Raw genomic sequence first — 23,617 nt, 5'->3', positions numbered from 1 at the left:
CCCCGACTGGACATTCTCCATTACTGCGCACACTTTATTGTTTTGTTTACAATCATGCAATACATCCCTAAGTTGGTTCTGTTCTTCTTACTGCAACCACTAGATGGCAGTATACCCAGAGGATTATACATACAATGGTCAGTCTTTTTCTGACTGGTTTGTAATTATAGATCAAAGGACAGAAGAGGAGAAGGAAACAGGAGAAACAAAGCTGAAACACTTTGTGTTTGGTAGAGATTGAGTTTGTGGGACAGAAACAGTGAAGGAGAGAGAAAGAGAGGGGGCAGGAGGTTTACAGGAATAACCTGACCAAGCAACCCACTGCTAACAATGGTTGGAAGCAAGCTGCCGCTTCCATTCACTTTTAGCAATTTTTTTTTTTCACTGAACTAAAACTTTAGGGGGCCTTCAGACGACGAAGAAGCAGGATGTGCTTTTAGGGGCGGGTTAATGCAGGGATATAAATAATTAATCAATTAACCATTAACTGACAAATATACTATTGCCTGACCAATACTAACAATGCAGTTTTTTGTTTTTAATAAAAGGTTAATTTTATTTGATTTCCAATAAATGACATGAATAAATGACAGTTATCGGTAGCTCGCTATCTAACTTTCCCGTTCCACCTTAAATAGTCCAGCAGTTCTGACGCCTGAAGCGCCAGAATGTAACAGCTGCTCCATTTAAGGTGGAACGGGAAAATTCGAAAGAGAAGCTGGAGAATATCTGACTTCAGCTTCATATCACTGAAGAATTAGTGGTGGGCGATAATAAATAATTGCCCCCCTCTTTGAAATCATATGATGCCCTAAATGTAACTAAAGCCCAGCAGTGAGGAGCTGAACTTTCCCCTCCTCTGCTGTCACTGCAGACTGGCAGGGTCGCCTAGAGAGCAGCGCTAGTAGCCTGTAAGTCATGTTCTTTTTTTATTTCAGGGTTGTCCCATTTCGTAGGGGAGGATTTCAACCACTACCCCTTGTAACTTAGCTCCAAGGGGCAAAGTGACATGCGAAAACACAGGGGTAGGGGTAAAAATAAGAAGTGGGCCTTGATGTGTGCATATATCAGGTATTTTACAGTAGCTGTAAACACAACTCAGCCAAACACATCCCAGACCCGGAAACATCAGTTTTATAACTGATATTTTGTTGCAACACATCCCTGATTTTTAACTTAACAATTACTAATAACTAATGATGCTGGTTAATGGCCAACAGAATTTGGATCCCTAGCTCTGGCTGTTGGAAAAAAACAAAACAAAACAAACAAACAAAACAAACAAACAAACAAACAAAAACAAACAACAAAAAAAACTACAATTAGCCAAAAAGCCCAAACTAGCTCTTCTTCCAAGTCTATAGGTAACAATGAACAGAAGCTTGCTTGAGAGAATTTGAAAAGGCATCTGAAAGACCCCCCTTAAGTGACACAGCATATTTTGTCCCCTGTGTGTTTCTCTACCACATCCAGAGCTCCTATTGATCGCCACCTGACCTAAACCTACTCAGCAACCTCTCCACACAAACACAAGCGCATACGCACAATGACACTGCACAACACAGCATAATAAAATGCACACAGTCACAACATCGAAATAATTCAGCTGAACTGGCCAGAATAGAGGACACGTGCAACCCTTCCCACACACACATACACATACACACATACACACACACACGCACACATACACACACACACGCACACATACACACACACACGCACACACACACACATCCAGTTTCCCAATCCTAGTCTTACCATTTAAAACATCAAACATGGTCATTCTAATGCATTTGCCTGAGCACACATCTGCCACAACTTCACAGGCTCTTCCCACACTCACACCACGATGTCATCATTCATTAAGGTCAAAACAGCAGCGTCCATAGCATGGACAATCTAATATCCCTTGCTTTGTTGCAACTAAGCTAAGCTTAAGCTTCCAAAACAACCTGTTTTGAATTCCTTGTTTTTGTGAGGACATGAAAACCAGTGCATTTACACAGACTCCCCTATTCAGCCTACAGTAGTTCAGCCCCACCCATTCAACTTGAAATTATAAGGAGTGTTTCAGCCCAGACTCTTTTTGAATGAGGCCCAATTCAGCCAATCGGAAGAGTGGTTGTTATACAGCGTGATTAAAAAAGATTAATCCGATTTCAAAATGATTATTTCACTTGTAAATCATTACAGAACAATGCAGTAAACTGTAAATGAAAAGTCACATGGCGTGAGATCTGGTTATGCTGGTGACCTTTTTCTTGGAAATGTTAGTACCAGCGACGAATGCTCTGAGCTGCTGGAGGTTCACTGCCATACTGGCAGTCAGAAACTCTATGACCCCCTCTTTCAATTGGTGTGTGATTGGTTCCTTGGCGCCTGAGGGTTGTAAAAATATGGCGCTTTGAAATTGGATGAATCTTTTTGAATCACCCAGTATATATCAGTTTTTAGTAACAAAAACAGCCTGTTAACCCTCTACTGTATGCGTTGTGAAAGCAATTAAAAAAAAAAAAAAAGATTTTCTTGCATAAAATAGCCTTAAATATCAAAACATTTTTTTTAAATAATGCATGCAGGGGTCATTTTGGGGTATGCTGCCTTGAGGCAACATTGTGCGACAATGGGAAGAAATGATATAGAGCCATGTTCCCTGAAGTGGCTTGTGGCTGGTCAAATCCATTCCACTGTCACACAATGTTGCTTCTAGGCAATAAACGTATTTCCTCAAATTCTCATAATAAAAAAAATACTGAGGCCACTAAGAGATAGTATGACCAAGAACATGCTTTTTATTGACATACTCAAACTGTTGCCTTTATTGTTAACCCTTTCAATGTCTTTAAATATGGATAATGTTATTGTAAAATGAGGAAAACGAGTCTGTTGCCCTGAGGAAACGTGCAATAGAGGGTTAATTTGTAATTATTAACAGTGATTAGTAGTGAGATGGTATTCCAGTTCATCCAGTATACCAGTTGAAATTCTTCCTCAGGTAGGAGTTTTGACATAACCATTATACAAGTATGCAACAGAAAAAGTGCAAATAACGCAACATACAAACAGTGCAAGCCATGCTAACGCCAGACTCTTTAGCAAAGTCCGAGATTGTTCACATTTCAAATGAAAAGAAAACATAGCATAACCCTTTGAACACCTGCCACTGTCTAGTCCTCTGCATCAAAAGTAGTCCACTTTGGTTTCCAGGCAGCAGACATAAAGGAATGGTCTGTTTTTAGGTTTAGCCTCAGTCTAACATGGACACCAAACCAAATTCCATGATTCTGTTTCCTCTCTTGCCACAAGGGAAGCTGCCTATGTTAGCTGCAGGAGATGAGGCCAAGATCTCAGGGCCGTGGACCAGCTGGTGCTGAAGTGTGAATGACTTATGTTTTCCAAATTCTAGCAATGTCAGACAGCTGGAAGTACGAGTATATGGGACGCAGGTATGATATAAATGACTGTGACCAAGCTGAAGCTGGCTTCTTCTCTGAATTTCCCATTCCACCTTGAATAGTACAGGAGTCACATTCAAGTGTCTGTACAGGTGCCAGAATATACCTGCTGCTTTAAGGCGGAACAGAAAATAGGAAGAAAAAGCTGCAAAATAATAAGCCAACTTCAGCCTTGTAGAAATTCAGAAGTGAAACAACATTTAGCACTGTTTTTGCTGGGCCCATGGAGCTAGTCTTAGAAAACAATACTGACATAGGATTATCTATATATTGTTTTGCACATTAAAAATGTTTAAGATTTACATTGGTTGTTTCTTATTAAAACAGAACGGATGTCCAAGAAAAACAAGCCACTGTTTACAACCCCATTTTTAAAACGGGTACGCTGTGCAAAATGTAAATAAATATAAAATTCATTAATGAGCAAATCATTTAAACCCTATATTTTTTATTGAAAATACTAGAAAGACAACATAACATCAAATGTTGAAACTGAGAAATTTTGTTTTTTGAAAAATATATGCCCATTTTGAATTTGATGCCAACAACACGTTCCAAAAAAGTTGGGACGGGGGCCTGTTTACCACTGTGTTTCATCACTTCTTCTTTTAACAACACGTTTAGGAACTGAGGAGACACTGCTGTAGTTTTGAAAGTGAAATGTTTTCCCATTTTTGCTTAACATAGGATTTCAGCTGCTCAACGGTTTGGGGTCTCCTTTGTCGTATTTTTTTTATTTCATAATGTGCCAAAAGTTTTCACTGGTCTGGACTGCAGGCAGGTCAGTTTAGCACCCGGACTCTTTTAATACGGAGCAATGCTGTTGTAATACATGCAAAATGTGGTTTTACACTGTCTTCCTGAAATAATCAAGGCTTTCCCTGAAAAAGAAGTTGTCTGGGTGGCAGCATATGTTGCCAAAACATGTATACATTGTTCAGCATTACTGGTGCCTTCACAGATGTGCCAGTCACCCATGCCATGTGCACTAATGCACCCCTATACCATCATGAACACTGGCATTTGAGCTGTGCACTGATAACAAGCTGAGTGGTCTTTAGCCCAGAGCACACAGTGTCCATGATTTCCAAAAACAATTTCAAATGTTTGGACAATTTGTTGGACCACAGGACACTTTTCCACTTCACCTCAGTCCATTTTAACAGGCCCAGAGAAGGTGGCAGCATTTCTGGATCCTGTTTATATATGCTTTCTTCTTTGCGTTTAAGAGCTTTAACTCGCATTTATGGATGACTCAGCCTCTCTGAGATGCTTTTTTAAACCCAGTCATGTTACTGACCTGTTTTCAATCAACCACCAGGTGTCTTTTTAGCATTACACAACATTACCAGCCTTTTGTTGCAACTTTTTTGGAACGTTATTACCATCAAATTCCAAATGGGCAAATATTTTTCAAAAAAAACATAATATTTCTCAGTTTCAACATTTGATATGTTGTCTTTGTACTATTTTCAATGAAATATAAGCTTTAAATGATTTGTACATCATTGCATTTTGTTTTTATTTACATTTTTCACAGCGTCCTAACTTTTTTGGAAATGGGGTTGTATTTGAAAATATATCTACACTGTGATCATAAACATAATATGTGGATAAAGCTTTATTCTTTTTTTTAAAGAGAGGTTGAAAATAGTCATGTAAAGATCAATTAGACTGTTTCTGGTACATAGAATCATATAAATCTCATGACCATGGGAAAAGAAAATACAAAGGAAGTAGGATATGGGCCCTTTAATGGTCTGTCAGCTGTTAAAGCTTTGATCTAAAGCAGAACGCAATCTACATTACCTTTGTGAGGTGGCAGTTTCCAGAGCAAGCATGGTTGTATTTAGTTATGAAATCAGTGTATTTGCTCAGGGCCCCTATAGCACAAGTGCTCTGAATGAAGTTCTTATTGTCTGGAGCAGAATCATATAGAACTATGTTAACACACGCCTTGGCCTACACAAAAAAACATTCAATCCAGCACGAAGGACCCTGCGGAGATTCAGCTTTGGGGCTGGAGAGGAGAACATCAAATCAAAATTAAAAACACCCAGCAGATCAAAAGGCCTACTATCACGTACAGCTTGGTCATAGTGACCGTATGTTATTATGGTAAGTGCTTAAGATGCACTGTTAACTGGCTGAAGTGTTTTGCAGGCTTCCTAACGTTTACTTATGTCGTCAGCACATCAGCGTTTGGTGTTAAAAAAATAAAAAGACTGTAATTGAACACTCATGACATTTGTTTTCCACAAAAACATCTGGGCAAAAGGCCAAGAAGGAAACACCAACATGCACGCACCACTACAGGTTATCACTGTGTTGACCGCCTCCCAGACCTACATGAGGAACATGACAGACACTGTGCTATATCTCTCTAGTGCTGTCCTTTTTCCCTTCTGCACTCACTAAAGAAATACTTTGCCTTAAAAAAAATCAAATTTATAAACTTTCCTTTTTCCTCACATGTAGTCGATCAGCTAAGATACGTCTGGTGTCCTAAATTTAGATATTTTTAGTTTTGCAAAGCTTTTACCCGAAATGGAATCCCCCAGTTATCAGCTTCCATTAAATTCTTCAGAGTAGCTATATTTTCAACCATTTTCTGTTCAAACTGCAAGTGATGTAATTAAAATGAGTACTTATTTCAGCTTCTTTCAAACTCTTTTACCAGTAAAAATGTTCTACATAATGAAATAAACGGTTGTGCTATAAGATAGTTCATCAATAAAACAGTGATGTTTCCACTTTGAATTTAATGTATGTTGCAACTTTTGTACCTGACTTCCTTATAACCTACTGGTAACGAAAAGCTATTTTTTCATCGGAACCGTTACACGAGAAATCACCATCTCTGCCGTACTGACAGAGCTGACAGAGCACTTTTCATTTAAAAAGGCTGTTGCCCGTTTATGGATATCTCTCACTGTGAGTGTTGAAAAGTGGCAGCATTCCTTTTAAAAAGGCTCTTGTCTCCTTCCTAGTACAGCTAAACATCTCCACCATACTGTTGTAATTTATATAAGAGGTATACGACAATAAATCTATGCCTAGATGTGCTCTTTTTCTCATAAAAAAATAAAATAAAAAATTAATAAAACATTTGAACAATCAATAAACATTTTTTTGCTTGAACAGAAAAAGGTTTTGTCAACATATTACTAACATAGTAACATAGTAACATATTACTGACAGGTTTAGTTTCTGTAGGCTACAACAGAACATTTTTTGAAGCGTTATCACATTTTTCGCAAAATCCTTTGGATAAAATGTTAAAATTTGCTTGCTTGTGTAGCAGAGCTGGCCCACATCGCCAGCCCTTGGAGGAGAAATCGAGTTAGTGCCGCTGTTTCCCACCCCCTCCTTCTCACTCGCTCTGCTCTGTTTATTCCTGGTTGCTAAGAGACAGCCCTGATAACAAAGCAGTCCAGACTTCAGAAAAGGCCTGTTGTCCACTTCGTGTGTCCACACTCTTTTGCTTTTTCCTGCTGTCCTTTTCCCTTTGCACTAATTTAACCGTCTCTGTTTTCAACTCTGCGAACTTTAGCCCATTCACTGTAACGGAGGGGAAAACACAGAGAGCAGGACATATAAGACGAAAAAAGAAAATTAATATGCATTTTAACTGGAATTCATGTCCATTTGAGTACAAAAGCAAGAAGTGACTGGTCTTTGAAATTTTTATAAATTGGGCCAATCGGGGAACATTTCATCAAAGGGTGTGATGTCACTTGTACTCATTCATTCTATGCCTTTGTGTTTTTAGTATTCTTGTGATGTCCAGCCCATATATATATATATATATATATATATATATGTATGTGTGTACCTCACAGAGCAGGTACTATTTGGGTGGTGGATCATTCTCAGCACTGCAGTAACACTGACGTGGTGGTGGTGTGTTAGTGTGTGTTGCGCTGGTCTGAGTGGATCAGACACAGCAGTGCTGCTGGAGTTTTTAAACTCCTCAGTGTCACTGCTGGACTGAGAATAGTCCACCAACCAAAAATATCCAGCCAACAGCGTCCTGTGGGCAGCGTCCTGTGACCACTGATGAAGGACTAGAGGATGACCAACACAAACTGTGCAGCAGCAGATGAGCTATCGTCTCTGACTTTATGTCTACAAGGTGGACCAACAACGCAGGTGCGACACTCCAGCAGCACTGATGTGTCTGATCCACTCAGACCAGCGCAACACACACTAACACACCACCACCACATCAGTGTTACTGCAGTGCTGAGAATGATCCACCACCCAAATAGTACCTGCTCTGTGAGGGTCCATGGGGGTCCTGACCAATGAAGAACAGGGTAAAAGGGGGCTAACAAAGTATGCAGAGAAACAGATGGACTACAGTCTACAAAGTGCTCCTATATAGTAAGTGGAGCTGATAAAATGGACAATGATCGTAGAAACAAGGAGGGGGTCATAATGTTACGCCTGATCGGTGTGTGTGTGTGTGTGTGTGTGTCACACACACACAAAATATATGATTAAAAACAGAACTGTTCTATATGTGTGCATATGTAAAAATGAAACTGAAAAATGTACACAAAAACCTATGCTGTCTGTGTACATGTAAGCACACAGCTGCTTTTCTACACTCGCTCTTACACCTCAGAGCGTCAGACTCTGTCTTAGTAAATATTACAGTCATTCCAGCTAATAGTAGCAGCAGCTTTGCTGCTGTGTGATGCAGCTGAAAGACAGTGGCACACCACAGACAGGGCTAGTGGGCACACAAGCCTCGCGAGCGGACTGCTATGCTAAAGGCTAAATCTGTGTTTAGACTACACAGCGAGAGATAAGTGATTAGTAAAGAAGCCTGGCTCAGTCATCCAGTTAAGGGATTTACCATTACAGATGGTAGTCTATCTGTTTCGCCGTATATATATTTTCTTATCCCCTTTCACCCTGTTCTTCAGGTCAGGACCCCCATAGAGCAGGTATTATTCGGGTGGTGGATCATTCTCAGCACTGCAGTGACACTGACGTGGTGGTGGCGAGTTGTATTGCAGAGTGTGAGTTTTTAAACACCTCAGTGTCACTGCTGGCCTGAGAATGGTCCACCTGCCAAAAACATCCAGCCAACAGCGTCCTGTGACCACTGATGAAGGACTAGAGGATGACCAACACAAACAGTGCAGCAAAAGACGAGCCACTGGTCCAAGTTTGTGGATAAAGGCGCTCACTGTGGTTTGCTGGAGTCCCAGAGCCTCAGCAATGGCTTTGTAACCCTTTCCAGACTGATAGATTTCAATCATTTTATTCTTAATATGTGTTTGAATCTCTTTAGAACAAGGCATCATGTGCTGCGTTTTGAGGCCTTCTAGCCTGCTTCACACTGCCAGACAGGTTCAGTCTGAGTGATGTTTAAAGTCAACAGGTCTGGAAGTAATCATGGCTGGGTGTGGGTACTGAAATTGAACCCAATAGTCAACTGAATTTGGTTAACTGGCTGATTTAGTAGCTAAGGGGGCAATTACTTTTTCACACAGGGCCAGGCACAGCTGAATAGCATTCTTCCTTCAATAAATGAAACAATCATTTTAAAAACAGCATTTGGTGTTTGTGTTTACTTGGGTTATCTTTGACTAATATTAGAAGTAGTCTTACGATCTAAAACAATATTATGAGAAATATTAAAGAAATAGAAGAAAATACTTAACAGCACTTTTATCACTTCAGATTGAGAACAACACACAACGTGGCATCTATGTATATGCTATGTTAGCTGCTAGTTCCATCGCTAACTGATAATTCTGTGACTAGCGGAAGAAAGGGGTGAGGATACTCACCATTCATAAACTGAACACTGATTCCATAAACTGGAACAAATTTATTTTCAAATAAAAATATCTTGAATGTAGACATTTAGACAAGAACTACAGAGAGATTCACTCGAAAGAGGCCTCGAATATTCTGTAATAACTCGCTAGGAGCAATCTGAACGAAACAAAGTGCAATGAGCTCCTCAGTATATGGAGCTTCGAACAAGCCAGGATGCCCCTGCGTCGGAGCGATGAGGTAGACGCTGGACAGCCGTTCCGACGTTTAACCTCCGTTTGCAACTTCTGGGTGCATACCCCCGTACCCTCCACTCAGTCACTCGACTTCTCATTAGGATGGTGGTGTACAGTATCGAGCAGCACGTCAACGTATGCAGCATATTTTTGGTTCAGATTGCTTCATCCTAACGGGAATTACATCAGAATATTGAGGGCCTCTTTCGAGCGAATCTCCCTGTACTGCACTCTGAAACAATACAATGGTTAAAGTATTTGCCAGTATTACTTTAAAGAGTTCTATGTTTCCTGCCGCTTCAGTGCTCCTGATAATGCCTGCATTGCTGGGGCTCGTTGTGGCTTGTAATGTTCTTCAGATTAAATGTAATATTTAAACTGCACCTGTGACAGCAAAGTGTCCAAATCCAGCCAACCAGTGAGTGTTTTTAGGAGCGTTTTTTTACTGTGGGAGGAGTGTGTGTGGCCGGTTTTGTAACACCAGCTGAAACATGTCTTGTTGATCTGATGTGGCAGTCTTTAAAGTTTCGTCAGTGTGTGTGGAGGTGGGTGCATTTAGAGTATATGGGAAAAACACAACATCCTTAAAGTTAAGATAAATCAGAAATCAACTTACAAGTAAAAAAAAAGAAGTCAATTTTGATTTCAGGTTGACTCTAATGTCTATTAAAGTCAGCTCTTGAGCTCAGGCATGCACACAATTTAAGAGCCCTTAGATAGACTGTATGCACATTAACTGCGTAACAGCTGGCATAAAAGAATGGGACACTCTGTAGCATCGACACACAAGCCTAAGGTCACCATAACCAATGTCAGGCATCAGCCAGAGGTACTGCATGCCCTGGAGTGATGGAGCTCCACCAGATACCTCTGGATCCAGAACTATTAATCAAATTTCAGTACCTGAACTCACTAGTGCTCTTGCAGCGGAATGCAATGAAATCCTCACAGCAATGTTCCAACATATATATATACACACACACACACACACACATATATATGTAGTTACAGCATATATATGTTCTGAAGAGTTTCAAATACATATTTAATATAAAATAATTGCAATCTATCAGTCTGCAAAGGGTTGCAAAGCCATTGCTAAAGCTCTGGGACTCCAGTGAACCAGAGTGAGCGCCATTATCCACAAATGGAGGAAACTTGGACCAGTGGCTCGTCTTTTGCTGCACAGTTTGTGTTGGTCATCCTCTAGTCCTTCATCAGTGGTCACAGGACGCTGTTGGCTGGATGTTTTTGTCAGGTGGACCATTCTCAGGCCAGCAGTGACACTGAGGTGTTTAAAAACTCACACTCTGCAATACAACACACCACCACCACGTCAGTGTCACTGCAGTGCTGAGAATGATCCACCACCCGAATAATACCTGCTCTGTGGGGGTCCTGACCTGAAGAACAGGGTGAAAGGGGACAAAAAAATATATATACGGTGAAACAGACTACCATCTGTAATGGTAAATCCCTTAACTGGATGACTGAGCCAGGCTTCTTTACTAATCACTTATCTCTCGCTGTGTAGTCTAAACACAGATTTAGCCTTTATATATATATTAAACTGAGTACCTGAATGCAAACCCTGCTTCAAAGACAAAGACCTAAAAAGACTCTCTTGCTTTACTCAAAAAAGACTCCTCACATACGCATTACATTCGCACAGACACTTACATGTAGCTCAATAATTTGACTATGCAAAATATACAATAAAATGCAAATACCATGGTTCAACCGTTGAATATATTAGAATTGTCCTCATATAAAGATAGCATAAGATCTAAAGGGTGAATTTGCATATGAAGCAAATCACTCCTCAATACTGAACACCTTCACAACGCAGTTGTAGTAAAGGGCAATTCTGTCACAATAAAACCTCTAACTGTTGGTTTTTGTGGGTAAATATGTGTCATTTTTGGACAGTCTGCAGATGAGGCTTTCGCAACCCTTCATGGCTCTAGTTCATCAAAGTTGTTTGGATATTGAACTTGTGACTTTCAAGTTGTGCAAGAAATTTCAGTCAAGTTGAAACAGAACAATGAAGTCACTCAGTGAGGTATTTTTTCCCTTAAGTCAACCAGACAGTGTTGCGAATCTGTATTTGGCGTTACGCTCTCACTGAAACGTGACTGTTCACTTGAACTCTATACTGAAGGTGGGCCACAGGTTTTAGACTTAGACCACCCAAGGAGCTTTGAATGCTGGTAAAGTTAAGTTCTCTTATTAATCCCACAACAGGGAAATTTCACCTCCCCATTTTAATCCATCCGTGCAGTGAAACACCACATACACACTAGTAAACACACACATTAGGGGGCAGTGGGCACACTTACACGGAGCGGTGGGCAGCCCTATCCACGGCGCCCGGGGGGCAGTTGGGGGTTAGGTGCCTTGCTCAGGTCAGGGGACCAAACCGGCGACCTTCCGGTCACAAGGCTGGTCCCCTAACCTCCAGCCCACGACTGCCACCAAAACAAAAAAAATGAAAATATTACATTTTGTAACTTTGTAATTTCTGGAAAGCCCCTCTGTGTTGATGTCTGTTGTAAATGAAGTCAGGACCAACATACTGATTAGCTGTTGACATTGACCTAAACTGACACACAACAAAAAAAACAATGAAAAATAAACAAAACAAAATCTAATTAACACAAGTCTTATAAACGAAGGCTAAACTAATATGAGCCGATACTGACACCTAAGAGATAATTAACAGTCTTATATGAAAGCAGGCCCAACCGACATAATATAAAACCATAAAAATAAATAAATAAATAAATAAATAAATAAATAAACTGGTTAGCTGGTAGTATCAGCCAATTCTCAAGCCTTAAGTAAATAAAACTAAATTCTAAAATAAACTGAAATATTTGTTGACCGTAAACTTCCAACAGCGGCTCTTCCAAATATTCTTAATCTAACTTGATTTTCTTTTGCTATCTATCTGAACTTCCAGCAGGAGGAAAGGGTCAGATTAGAGGGCTCTTCTTCACAGAGTAGCTCTGTTGTTACTAAACGAACCTCTTATCTTCATGAACGGCTCGAACTGAAATAGCCCTGTGCTGGTCACACGGTCCCAAGAGAATGAAATTACGGCCTAAAATCCCTCACGCTGTTGATCAGTTTCCACCAGCGGCTCAGAAATGCCAGCAAAAGAAAAGCGGGCAAGAAAAAAAAGAGGGGGAAATGCAAAAGGGAGGGTGAAACAAAACAGAGGAATAAAGACGTGTGGCCTGAGGCTTGGGGCTATAACCCAGAGACCGCTGCTCAACCGCTGTGAAAAGACAGGATGGCCAAATGTCTTCGGCTTTTCGTTGGACTGTGAATGTGGTCAGACGGGCCGGAGCGAAGGCTGTCAAACTCTGACAGCTCAAACGTTAAACAAGCTTCTGTACACAGCCCACTATACATTTCGACACAGCGATATACAATGGCTTTCTCATAAAAATAACCACAAATGGCCTTTGTCTGCTCAAACTGCAGTAATGGTACTGACCTTATCTTCAAACCATAATCATATATTGCCATATTACATTAAAATGCACCTTCTGAAGAATCAAAAGTAAATACAAGGTTCAGTCTTTCTGTACCAGGCAGGTCAGACCCAGATTTGAGTCAAATCTGCCATGGATTAAACATGAAACCCCTTGTGACTTGGATACGATTAGGTGCAGTGTTTCTGTGTCTCTGTACTTTGATTATTGAGCATTATAATTAATTTTATTTCTTAATTTCTTTTGAACAAGATGGGCCTGCTGAGACACTAAAGATCTCAGCTTTTAACATACAAGGTCAAAAGATCACCTCTAACTTAACCCTTACAAGTCTGCAGCTGTTATTGTTCTGATTCAATTTGATTTATACAGGGTGTCCCAAAAAAACTGACATCATTTCGTTGTCTAATAACAGCCAATTCTCCCTAAAATGATCTTAAATTTTAACAAAACGTGTAAAAACTACCAAGTTTAATTTTTAATGTTTTTTTTTCAGGTTGAAGAATGGCGTTCACTAGAAATGAAAAGGCATTTTGTGTTAGAATATGTTCAGCGTGCATGTTTGAGAAAATTCAATAAAAATGCACCAACTGGAAAGCAGATTTGGACATGGCACAAAAAATTCTAAGAGGAAGGCTGTCTGTGCAGGACGAAGGGATCTGGACGACCAGCCGTAACGGAAGATATTACATTTGTGAAGCTGTGAAATCGGTTATAAAACCTACATCCCTCTGAATTTCCTGTTCGAATTTTGATAAATAAATCTTGTATTGTTTAACATGAAGCCTATTTAATTTTGTTTGCCTCGGACATGTAGTTACTCAGATATTCACATCTCAAATGATGTCAGTTTTTGGGACACCCTGTATTACACTCTTAAAGTACCACTTTCAGTTTCCTAGAAAAAATCCTTTCAACAGATTTATTATTGATTAAGTGCAGTCAAGTCGGTCCAGACTTCTGGCGAGCGTAGGGATAGTGTTCCTCCAGAAGGACAATCTTCTGTTTGGGTCTTCAAACTTCTGAATGGCTGGTTCATGATTTCTCTGACTGTATCCATCCATCTTGAGGCTGGTCGTCCTCTTCCTCTTTTACCTTGGACTGTTCCAAGCATGATGGTCTATTCCAAAGAACTGGTTCTTCTTAGGCTATGTTCAAAATAAGAAAGCTTCAGTTTGGTTATCTGGGCTTGCAGTCCAAGGAACTCTCAAAGTCTTCAACCAAACCAAAGTTCAAAGGCATCCATGTTTTTTTCTGTCTCGCTTGTTTATCGTCCAGCTTTCATATCTATAAGACCACAGAGAAGACCACAGTCTGGACAATTCTGCAGTCCCTTGATCACCTCACATTGTCTAGGCCAGAGGTCGGCAACAAGCAGCTCTTTTACTGCCCTGTTGCGGCTCCACTGCATAATTAGAAATAAAATAATCCTCCTTTACAGTAAAATAAAGCTCTGCTGATCGTTCAACACAGTTTAACAATAAATGGTCTTAAACTCTGGAGTTAATGTAGAACTGCTAATTCACCCTTTAACCCTGAAGGTTGGCACACAGACTGCTGGTCACCACAGCATTGTGGACAAGAATCTCACCTAGCTAGTAGCTAAAGAAACAGCAAAGAGAAAGATTTAAGATGAACATCGATGATTTGGAGACAAAGGGACTTATTTGCGTTTAGAAGCTCTCAGCTGGTTTCCAGACACGTTTAATCTGCATTTTACCAGAAACTCTACTTTTGCGGAAAAGTTTCCTGCCAGAGATGCGAGAAAAGTGGCTACAGCTGAGCTAAAGCTTAAAGCAGAGCAAAGTAAGTCTGCATTTTTGTTTATATTTTTAGCCTAGAGGTCTGCACAAAAAACAAAAACACCTGCTCAACAATAACTTTTCATCAAACTCAAGTAAATTAAGTATCTTCTACAATAAAGTACCTCCTCCTGAGAAGTAATATGAAATTACAACCTGTATAAAAGACAAAAACAAAATCCAGCATTCCTAGCAATGTTCTTTACTAGTGTTCTGTCCACTTTATCACTGCCTTAAATATAGATGAGATCAAGAGTATGACAGAGAGAGAGAGAGAGAGAGAGAGAGAGAGAGAGAGAGAGAGAGAGAGGGGGAGAGAGAGAGAGAGAGAGAGAGAGAGAGAGAGAGAGACAGATAAGAGCACAAGAATATGAGAAAGGATTGAGTGGAAGAGGAACAGAGGGAGAACCCCAAAGAGAGAGATGTGAGAAAGAAAAACAGACTGAAAAAGAGAGAGACAGAAAGAAAGGGAAAGAAGCGAGAAGAGAGAGAGACACACACACACATCTCAGCTCCAAAGCTCCATGTAAATGACGTTTAGAACGTTCCCTCGTGACCTGACTGACCTCCTGGTTCCTCAGTCAGAACATCACCGCAACTCCTCAACCAAACGCTCTGAAAACATTCCACTGGTGCTCCCACTCGCTCCAACCTAAACCGATTCAGCATATCCGTCTGATTAGGAGATCAAGGCGAGCAGGAAATCTGGAGACCACTGAAGTGCTTCTGCGCTCTCTCCGTTTCCCCCTTTCACATACACACAACCACACACACACAAATACAGGAAACCTGCCCCCGACTCGGAAAAACCTCCGTATGGTAGCAAACCACAATAATACTCCCGCCATGTTGTCACGACTGCTTGTTTGAGTGTGTGTTTTATATATTTTCAGTCCTGATTTATAAAAAAACAAACAAACAAACAAAAACACACAGAAAAACAAAAAACAAGCCTAACCTACATTATGAACACCAGCAAAATGGTCCTGAGTTCGTAAAGTGCTTTTTTTTAGCTTTATTTATTTTTTTGAAAGGGTACAGCTATTAATATTTTTTATTATTTATTTTTGGTAACTGAAATATATGGGGAACTTTTTTGCATACAGGTACAAAAAAAAACAAAAAAACAAAACAAACTCCCCCAAAAACATGGCAAAAATTATTTTTTCTAATTTATTAAAGGTGAATTCTAACATTACTAGCAACTAACATAAGCTGAAAAAAAAATATATATATATATATTATATTTATAAAATAAATAAAATTATAAAATATAAAATAAAATTATAAAATAATATTTATGTATGTATGTATGCATAATCTTACCGAGTTTGGGATCGAACCTCCAGGCGGGTATGTGGTCATTCTCCTTTAGCCCGCTATTGGCAGGCAGGGGAATGCTCACACTGATTGGCTCATTGACATGAAGTTCCACCCCATCACTTCCCAGAAGATGGACACTAATAGCAGCTACAGGGGTCAGCTCAAACCTATGATCACTGCCTGAGAGAGAGAGAGAGAGAGAGAGAGAGAGAGAGAGAGAGAGAGAGAAACAAAGGGGTAGGAAAGAAGGGGGAGGGACAAAAAAGGGGGAGGAGAGGCAAAAAGGGGTCAAGTAAGAGATTAATCAGGCTATAAGACATATTCACACAACATACTTCAACTAAATAACAAATGACAAGGAAACACAGCCGTTTATAGTTTAACACGATCCCATGGCCCGTCTCTCCTTCTCATGGTGTATTGATTTAGATAATGGCACGATCTAAATTATAAATCTAAATGGCGAAGCAAATCCACCAAGAAAAATACTACTGTTAAGAGGGTCAATGCATCTCCATCACTAAATGTGCCACACCTGCTAACATTTAAAAATGTATGAGTTTCTGTAACTCCGGCAGAGACCACTACAAACACTGATGAGCGTTATCTACAATGAACATGCTTGTCTTATCGATGACCAGTCAGGAAAATAAAGGCTGTTCTTAGCAATGAACACGACTCCAGACCATTAAAATGGCTGCACATTACAATACATCTCTATTGATTCCTTAGCTTGAAATCTCTCTTTGAGAAATCTCTTATTCAAAAAACAAACCCAGGATTGCCCCTCTTTCACTTGTGGTGTTCAAGCTTCTACGTTTGTTTGATTTTTTCATAAATTTTAAGGACAAACTGACCCCTAAAAGAAGAACACTTCAAATCTACCAGGCTAACCAAATGGCCCAGACTGATTTACTGCTTACATTTTGCACTACTACAGTGAAGAACCTGTTTGTACAGGGCAGATGGAGGGCATGAACACTGTTTACAAAACTGCTGAGGTTTAAAACATGTACAGTTCTAAGAAGATTTCCCTTTTTTTGGAGTTGCTGTGGTGTCCAATAACAGCACAAGTCAAATCCGAGCTTATGTTTGAATGAAAATGAAAATGAAATGAACCTTTTTAGCCAACTGTGTCTGAACACATCAGAATTAGACCTCCGCATTTAACCCATCCGTGCAGTGAAACACCACACACACACTAGTGAACACACACACACACTAGGGGGCAGTGAGCACAAGTGCTCGGAGTGGTGGGCAGCCCTATCCACGGCGCCCGGGGGAGCAGTTGGGGGTTAGGTGCCTTGCTCAAGGGCACTTCAGTCACATACTGTCAGCTGAGGGGATTGAACCAGCGACCTTCCGGTCACAAGGCTGGTTCCCTAACCTCCAGCCCACGACCGCCCTGTGCTAACGGTACAACCGGTACTGTGCCAAAGTTTTGGGCAATTTGAGAAAATTATATTCAAGTCTTCATGGTAGTCATCATCCAAAATATAGCTTGGCTAATCAATGCTTCTTTAAAGTAAAGGTGCTGGTGATGACTGGGGGCACTAATTTGCCTTTATTCTAATGTTATATAATGTTTTACTGGCTGAAACAAACTTTAATGATGGCCCGAATGCCCAGGGCAGGTAAAATATTATTTTTGGACAGTATTGAAAATCACTTGCCTGGTTGGGAAAGCTGATATTCAGCCACAGGGTACTTTTGACAGTGAACAACCCTACTTGATACCGCCTTCATGAAAGCATTTTTGCTTTTGGTCGCTTGTCTCACGATGTGAGCAGCCTCACGAACCGATTTCACAACAATTGTGGCACCAGCATCTGTATATGCTGACTTTGCTCCGTTTGGCTGAGTTGAACTGCGAGGTATAAATAAATAGTGTTTTTTGTCTGTGTAGAGCTGTCTGTCTGTAGACGGCCTGCTCTTCAGCTTCAGTGCACAGTGTGGCACCAGTTAGCAAATCTGCTGTAGCAGTTTATCAATGGCTGAATCTGCCTTCTACACCAAAACAGTGCACTGTTTGTCCAGTATGGAACTGTGCACACATGGCTGAACCTCAGAAGGCTATTTATCAGACATGTGATGCACTTTATGGGTGCAGGAGCCACTATTTTAAGATGTGGTGCACTATGTAGGGAGCAGGGAGCCGTCTGAGAGTCAGCCAGTGTTTTGATCGGGACTCGGAGGCGCAGCGTGTTGTTCTGAATGAATCAGCTTTATTGTAGACTGAGCGTCTGTAGGGGCTGCGTTTCACGTGCAGTGTGAGCACCCATGTCGCGTCATGTCAGTCGGACTGAGTGTTTTCATACAGTGAGTATATAAATCGCAGGCTTTGGCCGAACACGATGGACGATTCAAACGTACAGTGCAAGTCACCAAAGTTACAAAATTTCTAAAATCGCAGTGTATGCCTGGCTTTAGACAGCTAAGCTGTTAATAATACATTAGTCTGGATGCACTTTGATTAACCTAGCCATCTATATAACATCACGTTCAAACTGGTATACAAATAGTCTGCCCCTCTAGAGGAAGAACACGATATGACTCAGTTATGCAATACTGCTGTTTCTTTTTATGTAAGCTGTTTCCACACACAGAACTTTTAGCAGTATTTTTGATTGGTCAGCAAAGTTCAAACATTGAAAATGAAATTTAAATTGCAAACATTTCAGCCCTCAATGTAGCCTATATCTCAATGACATAGCAAAAACAAGTTGCAATGTAGACCATAACTTATATAACCTAACATCAATAATAGCACTTCCAGTATAAAATGTACAGTGAAAACACAGTACGGTAGACATGGCATCTTACGGCACTCAAAACAAACTCTAGGCTACTATACCTGATATCAAGTTAGCTGTGTTACTAACTCCACGCAGCTGACATGACGACTGTGCTGTGTAAATCGTTGCTTTCGCGTCAACTGGATTGTTAAATTGAAGCGTTTTCACCCATATTTTTTTAAGATGTGCCCTCACGTTTCTAGTGCTGTAATGGTAGGCTAACTGTAGCTTGCATAGCTTGCATACAACTTTATCTCGAGGTCCCATAATTTTGCCGTCTAGTGGCCTTTAAGTACTGCTCTGAAGTATTTCCAAACAGGGCCTTTTTAGATTGCTCGGAGTGCAAATCACTCTCTGTGGCTGAGTCGGGGTTTAAACTCTCTGCCATCATTACCACAAAATTGTTGTTGATCATCTAGTGCGACTCTGCTCCATATACTACGTATGAAAATTAAAAAGAGCGGAGAGGCAGCGTTTTGTTTTTATGCACCAAGATCTGGAACGCGTTACCAATACACATCCGTCAGGATCCTTCTGTTAATGTTTTCAAAAAACAGTTAAAAACGTATTTCTTTACTTCAGCGTTTAACTAGTTTTTTTATTGTTTCCTTTGTTTTTACTGGAATATTATAATGTTAATTGCATTTTTTGTCTTTTTTCTTTTTTATTTATACTTTTTATCCTGTGCTTTTTTAATTGTATTTATTAATATATCCATTTTCTGCTATTTATTATATTTTGTTTTTATTCTTGATTATCCTTTTGTCTCTCTCTTCTTCCTGTTGTTTTTACTTTGTATTGTGAAGCACTTTGAGCTGCATTTATAAGGTATGAAAGGTGCTATATAAATAAACATTTTTATTATTATTATTATTATTATTATGAATATTATTCGCTTGTTTTAGCTGGACCAACATTTCACTTTTAAAATCATGAAAGTGACATTGTGTGACTCCTGTGCATCACGCAGTGCATTTAATGCAGGCCCAGGTCCATGAGAGAACTTGTGAGACAGCAGATTGTGGAGAAGGCTGAAGAAGATATGTATATATATATATATATATATGTGTGTGTGTGTGTGTGTGTGTGTGTGTTTTCATACATAAAAGTAGACATTTGTTACCTGTGCTGTTGGAGCGGAGACCCTGCAGGTAGGGGAAGTGCTGTGCGTCTTGTCCTGAGTGAGTGACAGTCAGAAAGGCGGTCAGGTTGGTGTAGGTGGCATTTGGAGGAAGACTCAGTGCTCTTCTCTGGAAGTGAACCCACGGCTGGAGCTTTGATCCTAAACACATACACACAATTGGTTACAATATACAGTCAAACGGCCAACATCTAATTTAGTCTGCAAATTCAAATTAAAAATAAGCTCGTTCTCTCATAACCTTTCCTATCAGACTCTGTTTCTATTTGTCTTTATTCCTTATAGGAACAAATTCTAAGTGTAGTCAATCAGCCAAGACATATTTGGTGTCAGATGTTTGCTTCTTTAGTTTTGCACTGGAGCCATGAGGATAATGTAGCTGACAAGGAATGGGAGCTTATTCCCCATCAATCAGCAAAAAGAAACAGCATTTACATAGATAACAGTATGTCATACAATATCAGGAACCACATCAGATGGCTTAATTTACATTACCAAACATGAAAAGACATGAGCAGTAAAAAAAAAGGTGAGACGTTCAGAAACCATGCCCCCTGTAGAGAGATCCAACAGCATCATTGCTATGAGAAAATTTCAGCCATTTGAACATGAAAATTCTGGGGCACTTTACTATCTAACTATGCAAATTCAAGTCATGTCCAAAAGGTGCAGGCTTTTTTTCTTTTAGGTATTAAAAATCTGTACTTCCCATAACAAGGTCAAAACACCAATACAAAAATTGGCTTACATCTTCTTTTGAGACCCCACATCTACTATGATCATCATTTGTGTCCTTAGTTTTCATAAGGGTGCTTGGGCCCCGATGATTGCCATTTGTGTTGTATTTGTAGCCGCTAAGCCCTCATAGCGGTTAAAACAGTTTACAGAAATCAACAGGTTCCGCATCAAATTCAGACAAATAGTAAATGAAAGCTGACTGTCTTGGTTGCAAAAATAATAATTTATCATTATTTTTATTAGTAATATATTTATTATTATTATTTTATTATATTATTTTTTATTTTTATTCAATTATTATTATACACACAAACCTTTTCAGCACCCACTCTTTGAAAGCTACTGAAGAAAGAAACTGCAATAATTCTTTGCACATTTTGCACATAAAACGATCAACATGTTCTGCATCAAATTCTGACAAAAAGTAAATGAAATCTGACTGTCTTGGTTGCAAAAATAATATTTTATACATGTAAACCTTTTTTTCACACACTCTCTGAAAGCTACTGAAAAAAACTGCAATAATTCTGTGCACATTTCGGTCACGTTATCTCAGATCTGTTTGGCCTGTAAAAATGAAATACTATATCAGCAGGTAGGCTCAATAACGACTGTGAACCGCTGCAGTGATATGTTTGGGTGGGAGTTCGGATGCCCCCTTCCAGAATTCTCTGTTGCCTATAAACTCCTTTTTGTTTTTAACTCCTCAAACCTGCACACTTCACATGAAAGGCATGTTCACCAATAAAAAAAAGGCCCATTTCAGTCAAAGGCAACAAGTTTGCATGTATGATTACTTACAAACGTGATGCAATTCGGGGCGAGCGTGTGATGATTTAGGCATGCAGTTTGCTCATTTGTGGGTATCAACTTCCACTGCTTCTTACCCACATCAGCCACATAGCTTCAGTGCAAAACTACAGAAGCAACCTTTGGCCACAAAACGTCTTTCCTTCTGAGCTACGTTTGGGGTACAGGAAAAACCATAAATTAGTTTTTGTTGCCAAATAATTTTATTTTAACTTAATCTTTTCCTCCAACTCTTTCTCTCCATCCTCCTCTCCCTCTAGATCTCTTTCTCTCTCTCTCAGTTGAGTAGGTCACTACATGATGGAGTCCGGGCAGTCCTGTATGGCTCTCTAGAGAGTGGTGATGTCATCGAGTTTCCATTGTGGGGAGTCTGCATTCCACAGACATGACACGAGCTATAGTCCCCCCACTTCCCATCCCACTATAAACGTCCTCCACACCCACCCTCCGTTAAAAAAACACCAAAAGACTGCTACGTGCTCGTACTCGTATTTGTACTCATTTCATGGAAAGTCTATTGTAATCTATGCTCCTCCTTCTTACTGGTGAATATATTATGTATATTACATGTTTTTGGGACCCAAGACCAGATAAAAGATGATATTTATTTCCCACTTCTGCATCAAAATTGTACCATGGCACAAAAATCTCATCTCTACACCTTTAAACTTTTACTACCTATTTAAAAGATCACCTGGTCCAAACAGCATTTTACAGGATGCACATAATTTCTTGAAATCTCCCCTAAACAGACAGAACAGCTTCCATTTAAATCAGTGTTTCAGTCAACACCGGCTGCGATAGACGTACGTCTTAAATTCATCAAAACAAAAGTCTTATTTTATTACTGCGCATATGAGTGTAAACTCCATAGAGATCCGGACAAAAACAACACACACACACATCTATCTATCTATCTATCTATCTATCTATCTATCTCTCTCTCTCTCTCTATCTCTCTCTCTCTCTCTCTCTATCTCTCTCACACACACACACACACACACACACACACACACGTATATACATTCATATATACGTATATACACACACACACACACACACACACACATGTATATACATACATATATACGTATATACACACACACACACACACACACACACACACACACACATGTATATACATACATATATAGTATATACACACACACACACACACACACACACACACACATATATATATATATATATAAAACTTTCTAAACTATATTTCAAAGTGATGGCCTTGTTGTTGTGGTAGTTGCAGTGCAGCTCCTTAGTTGTACTAATAGTGTGAGACTCTTCTCTGACAGCGGTAAAACCTGAGATTGAAATTTGGACAAAACTAACAGATTTGCTATTTGCGAAGTTGTTTTAAAGCTGTTGTATACCTGTTTAATTTGTAGTCATCCCCACCAAAAACAGCAATATAAGGCAGCATGAACTGGATGTACAGTGATACTTGGATAAAGATCACCCCTTATGGAAGAAAAAACATACATATATTTGCTCATATGTGACGTTTTAAATTATTTATGCTAAATATAATTTTTTAAATATTTAAATATAGGCCAGTATATTCACAAATACTGAAATATCAGTACATATATGAATTAAGTCTATGCAATAACAGCAGAGATTTATATTAACATATATTTCAAATGCACATAGAATATCGACTTGATGCATATTTTGAAAAACATATACATTTCCTGGGCAAATGGGAAATATATAGGCAAACATTTTTACTTACTTCAGAAAATTCTTCAGGCCTTTTGAGTCTCTATGGTATACCAAACTCTTACTGCAAATTTAACACTGATCAACCAATAATTTAAAGTGCCCCCATTTGTGATTTCTGAGGCATCTTTGCTGTTTGAGCTTCCAAAGCCGTGTGGAACAGTTGTGCTCAGAAGCGAGGTGATGTGGGTGACTGGCAGGAATTTATGACGTACTCAAAACTAATCTGACTGCATTTCATTTATTTTAACATTTAAGTAAAATTATAACACTTTCCCTAT

General features: G+C 39.6%; 1 protein-coding gene across 1 annotated transcript in view; it reads right to left on the bottom strand.

Moving 5' to 3' along the window:
* The window catches only part of fam171a1 (family with sequence similarity 171 member A1), a 77,896-nt gene that overhangs the window by 8,940 nt on the left and 45,339 nt on the right, over window positions 1–23,617 (bottom strand). The window contains exons 4-5 of the mRNA XM_036558541.1: window positions 20,034–20,192; window positions 16,119–16,295 (exon numbers count right to left, since the gene is read on the bottom strand). Coding sequence (XP_036414434.1) covers window positions 16,119–16,295; window positions 20,034–20,192 — 336 coding nt within the window. The remainder of the gene's footprint in view (window positions 1–16,118; window positions 16,296–20,033; window positions 20,193–23,617) is intronic.

This window comes from Colossoma macropomum, unplaced genomic scaffold (assembly GCF_904425465.1).
Source record: "Colossoma macropomum unplaced genomic scaffold, Colossoma_macropomum, whole genome shotgun sequence".
NCBI lineage: Eukaryota > Metazoa > Chordata > Actinopteri > Characiformes > Serrasalmidae > Colossoma > Colossoma macropomum.
This window is presented reverse-complemented; position numbering and strand designations above follow the sequence as displayed.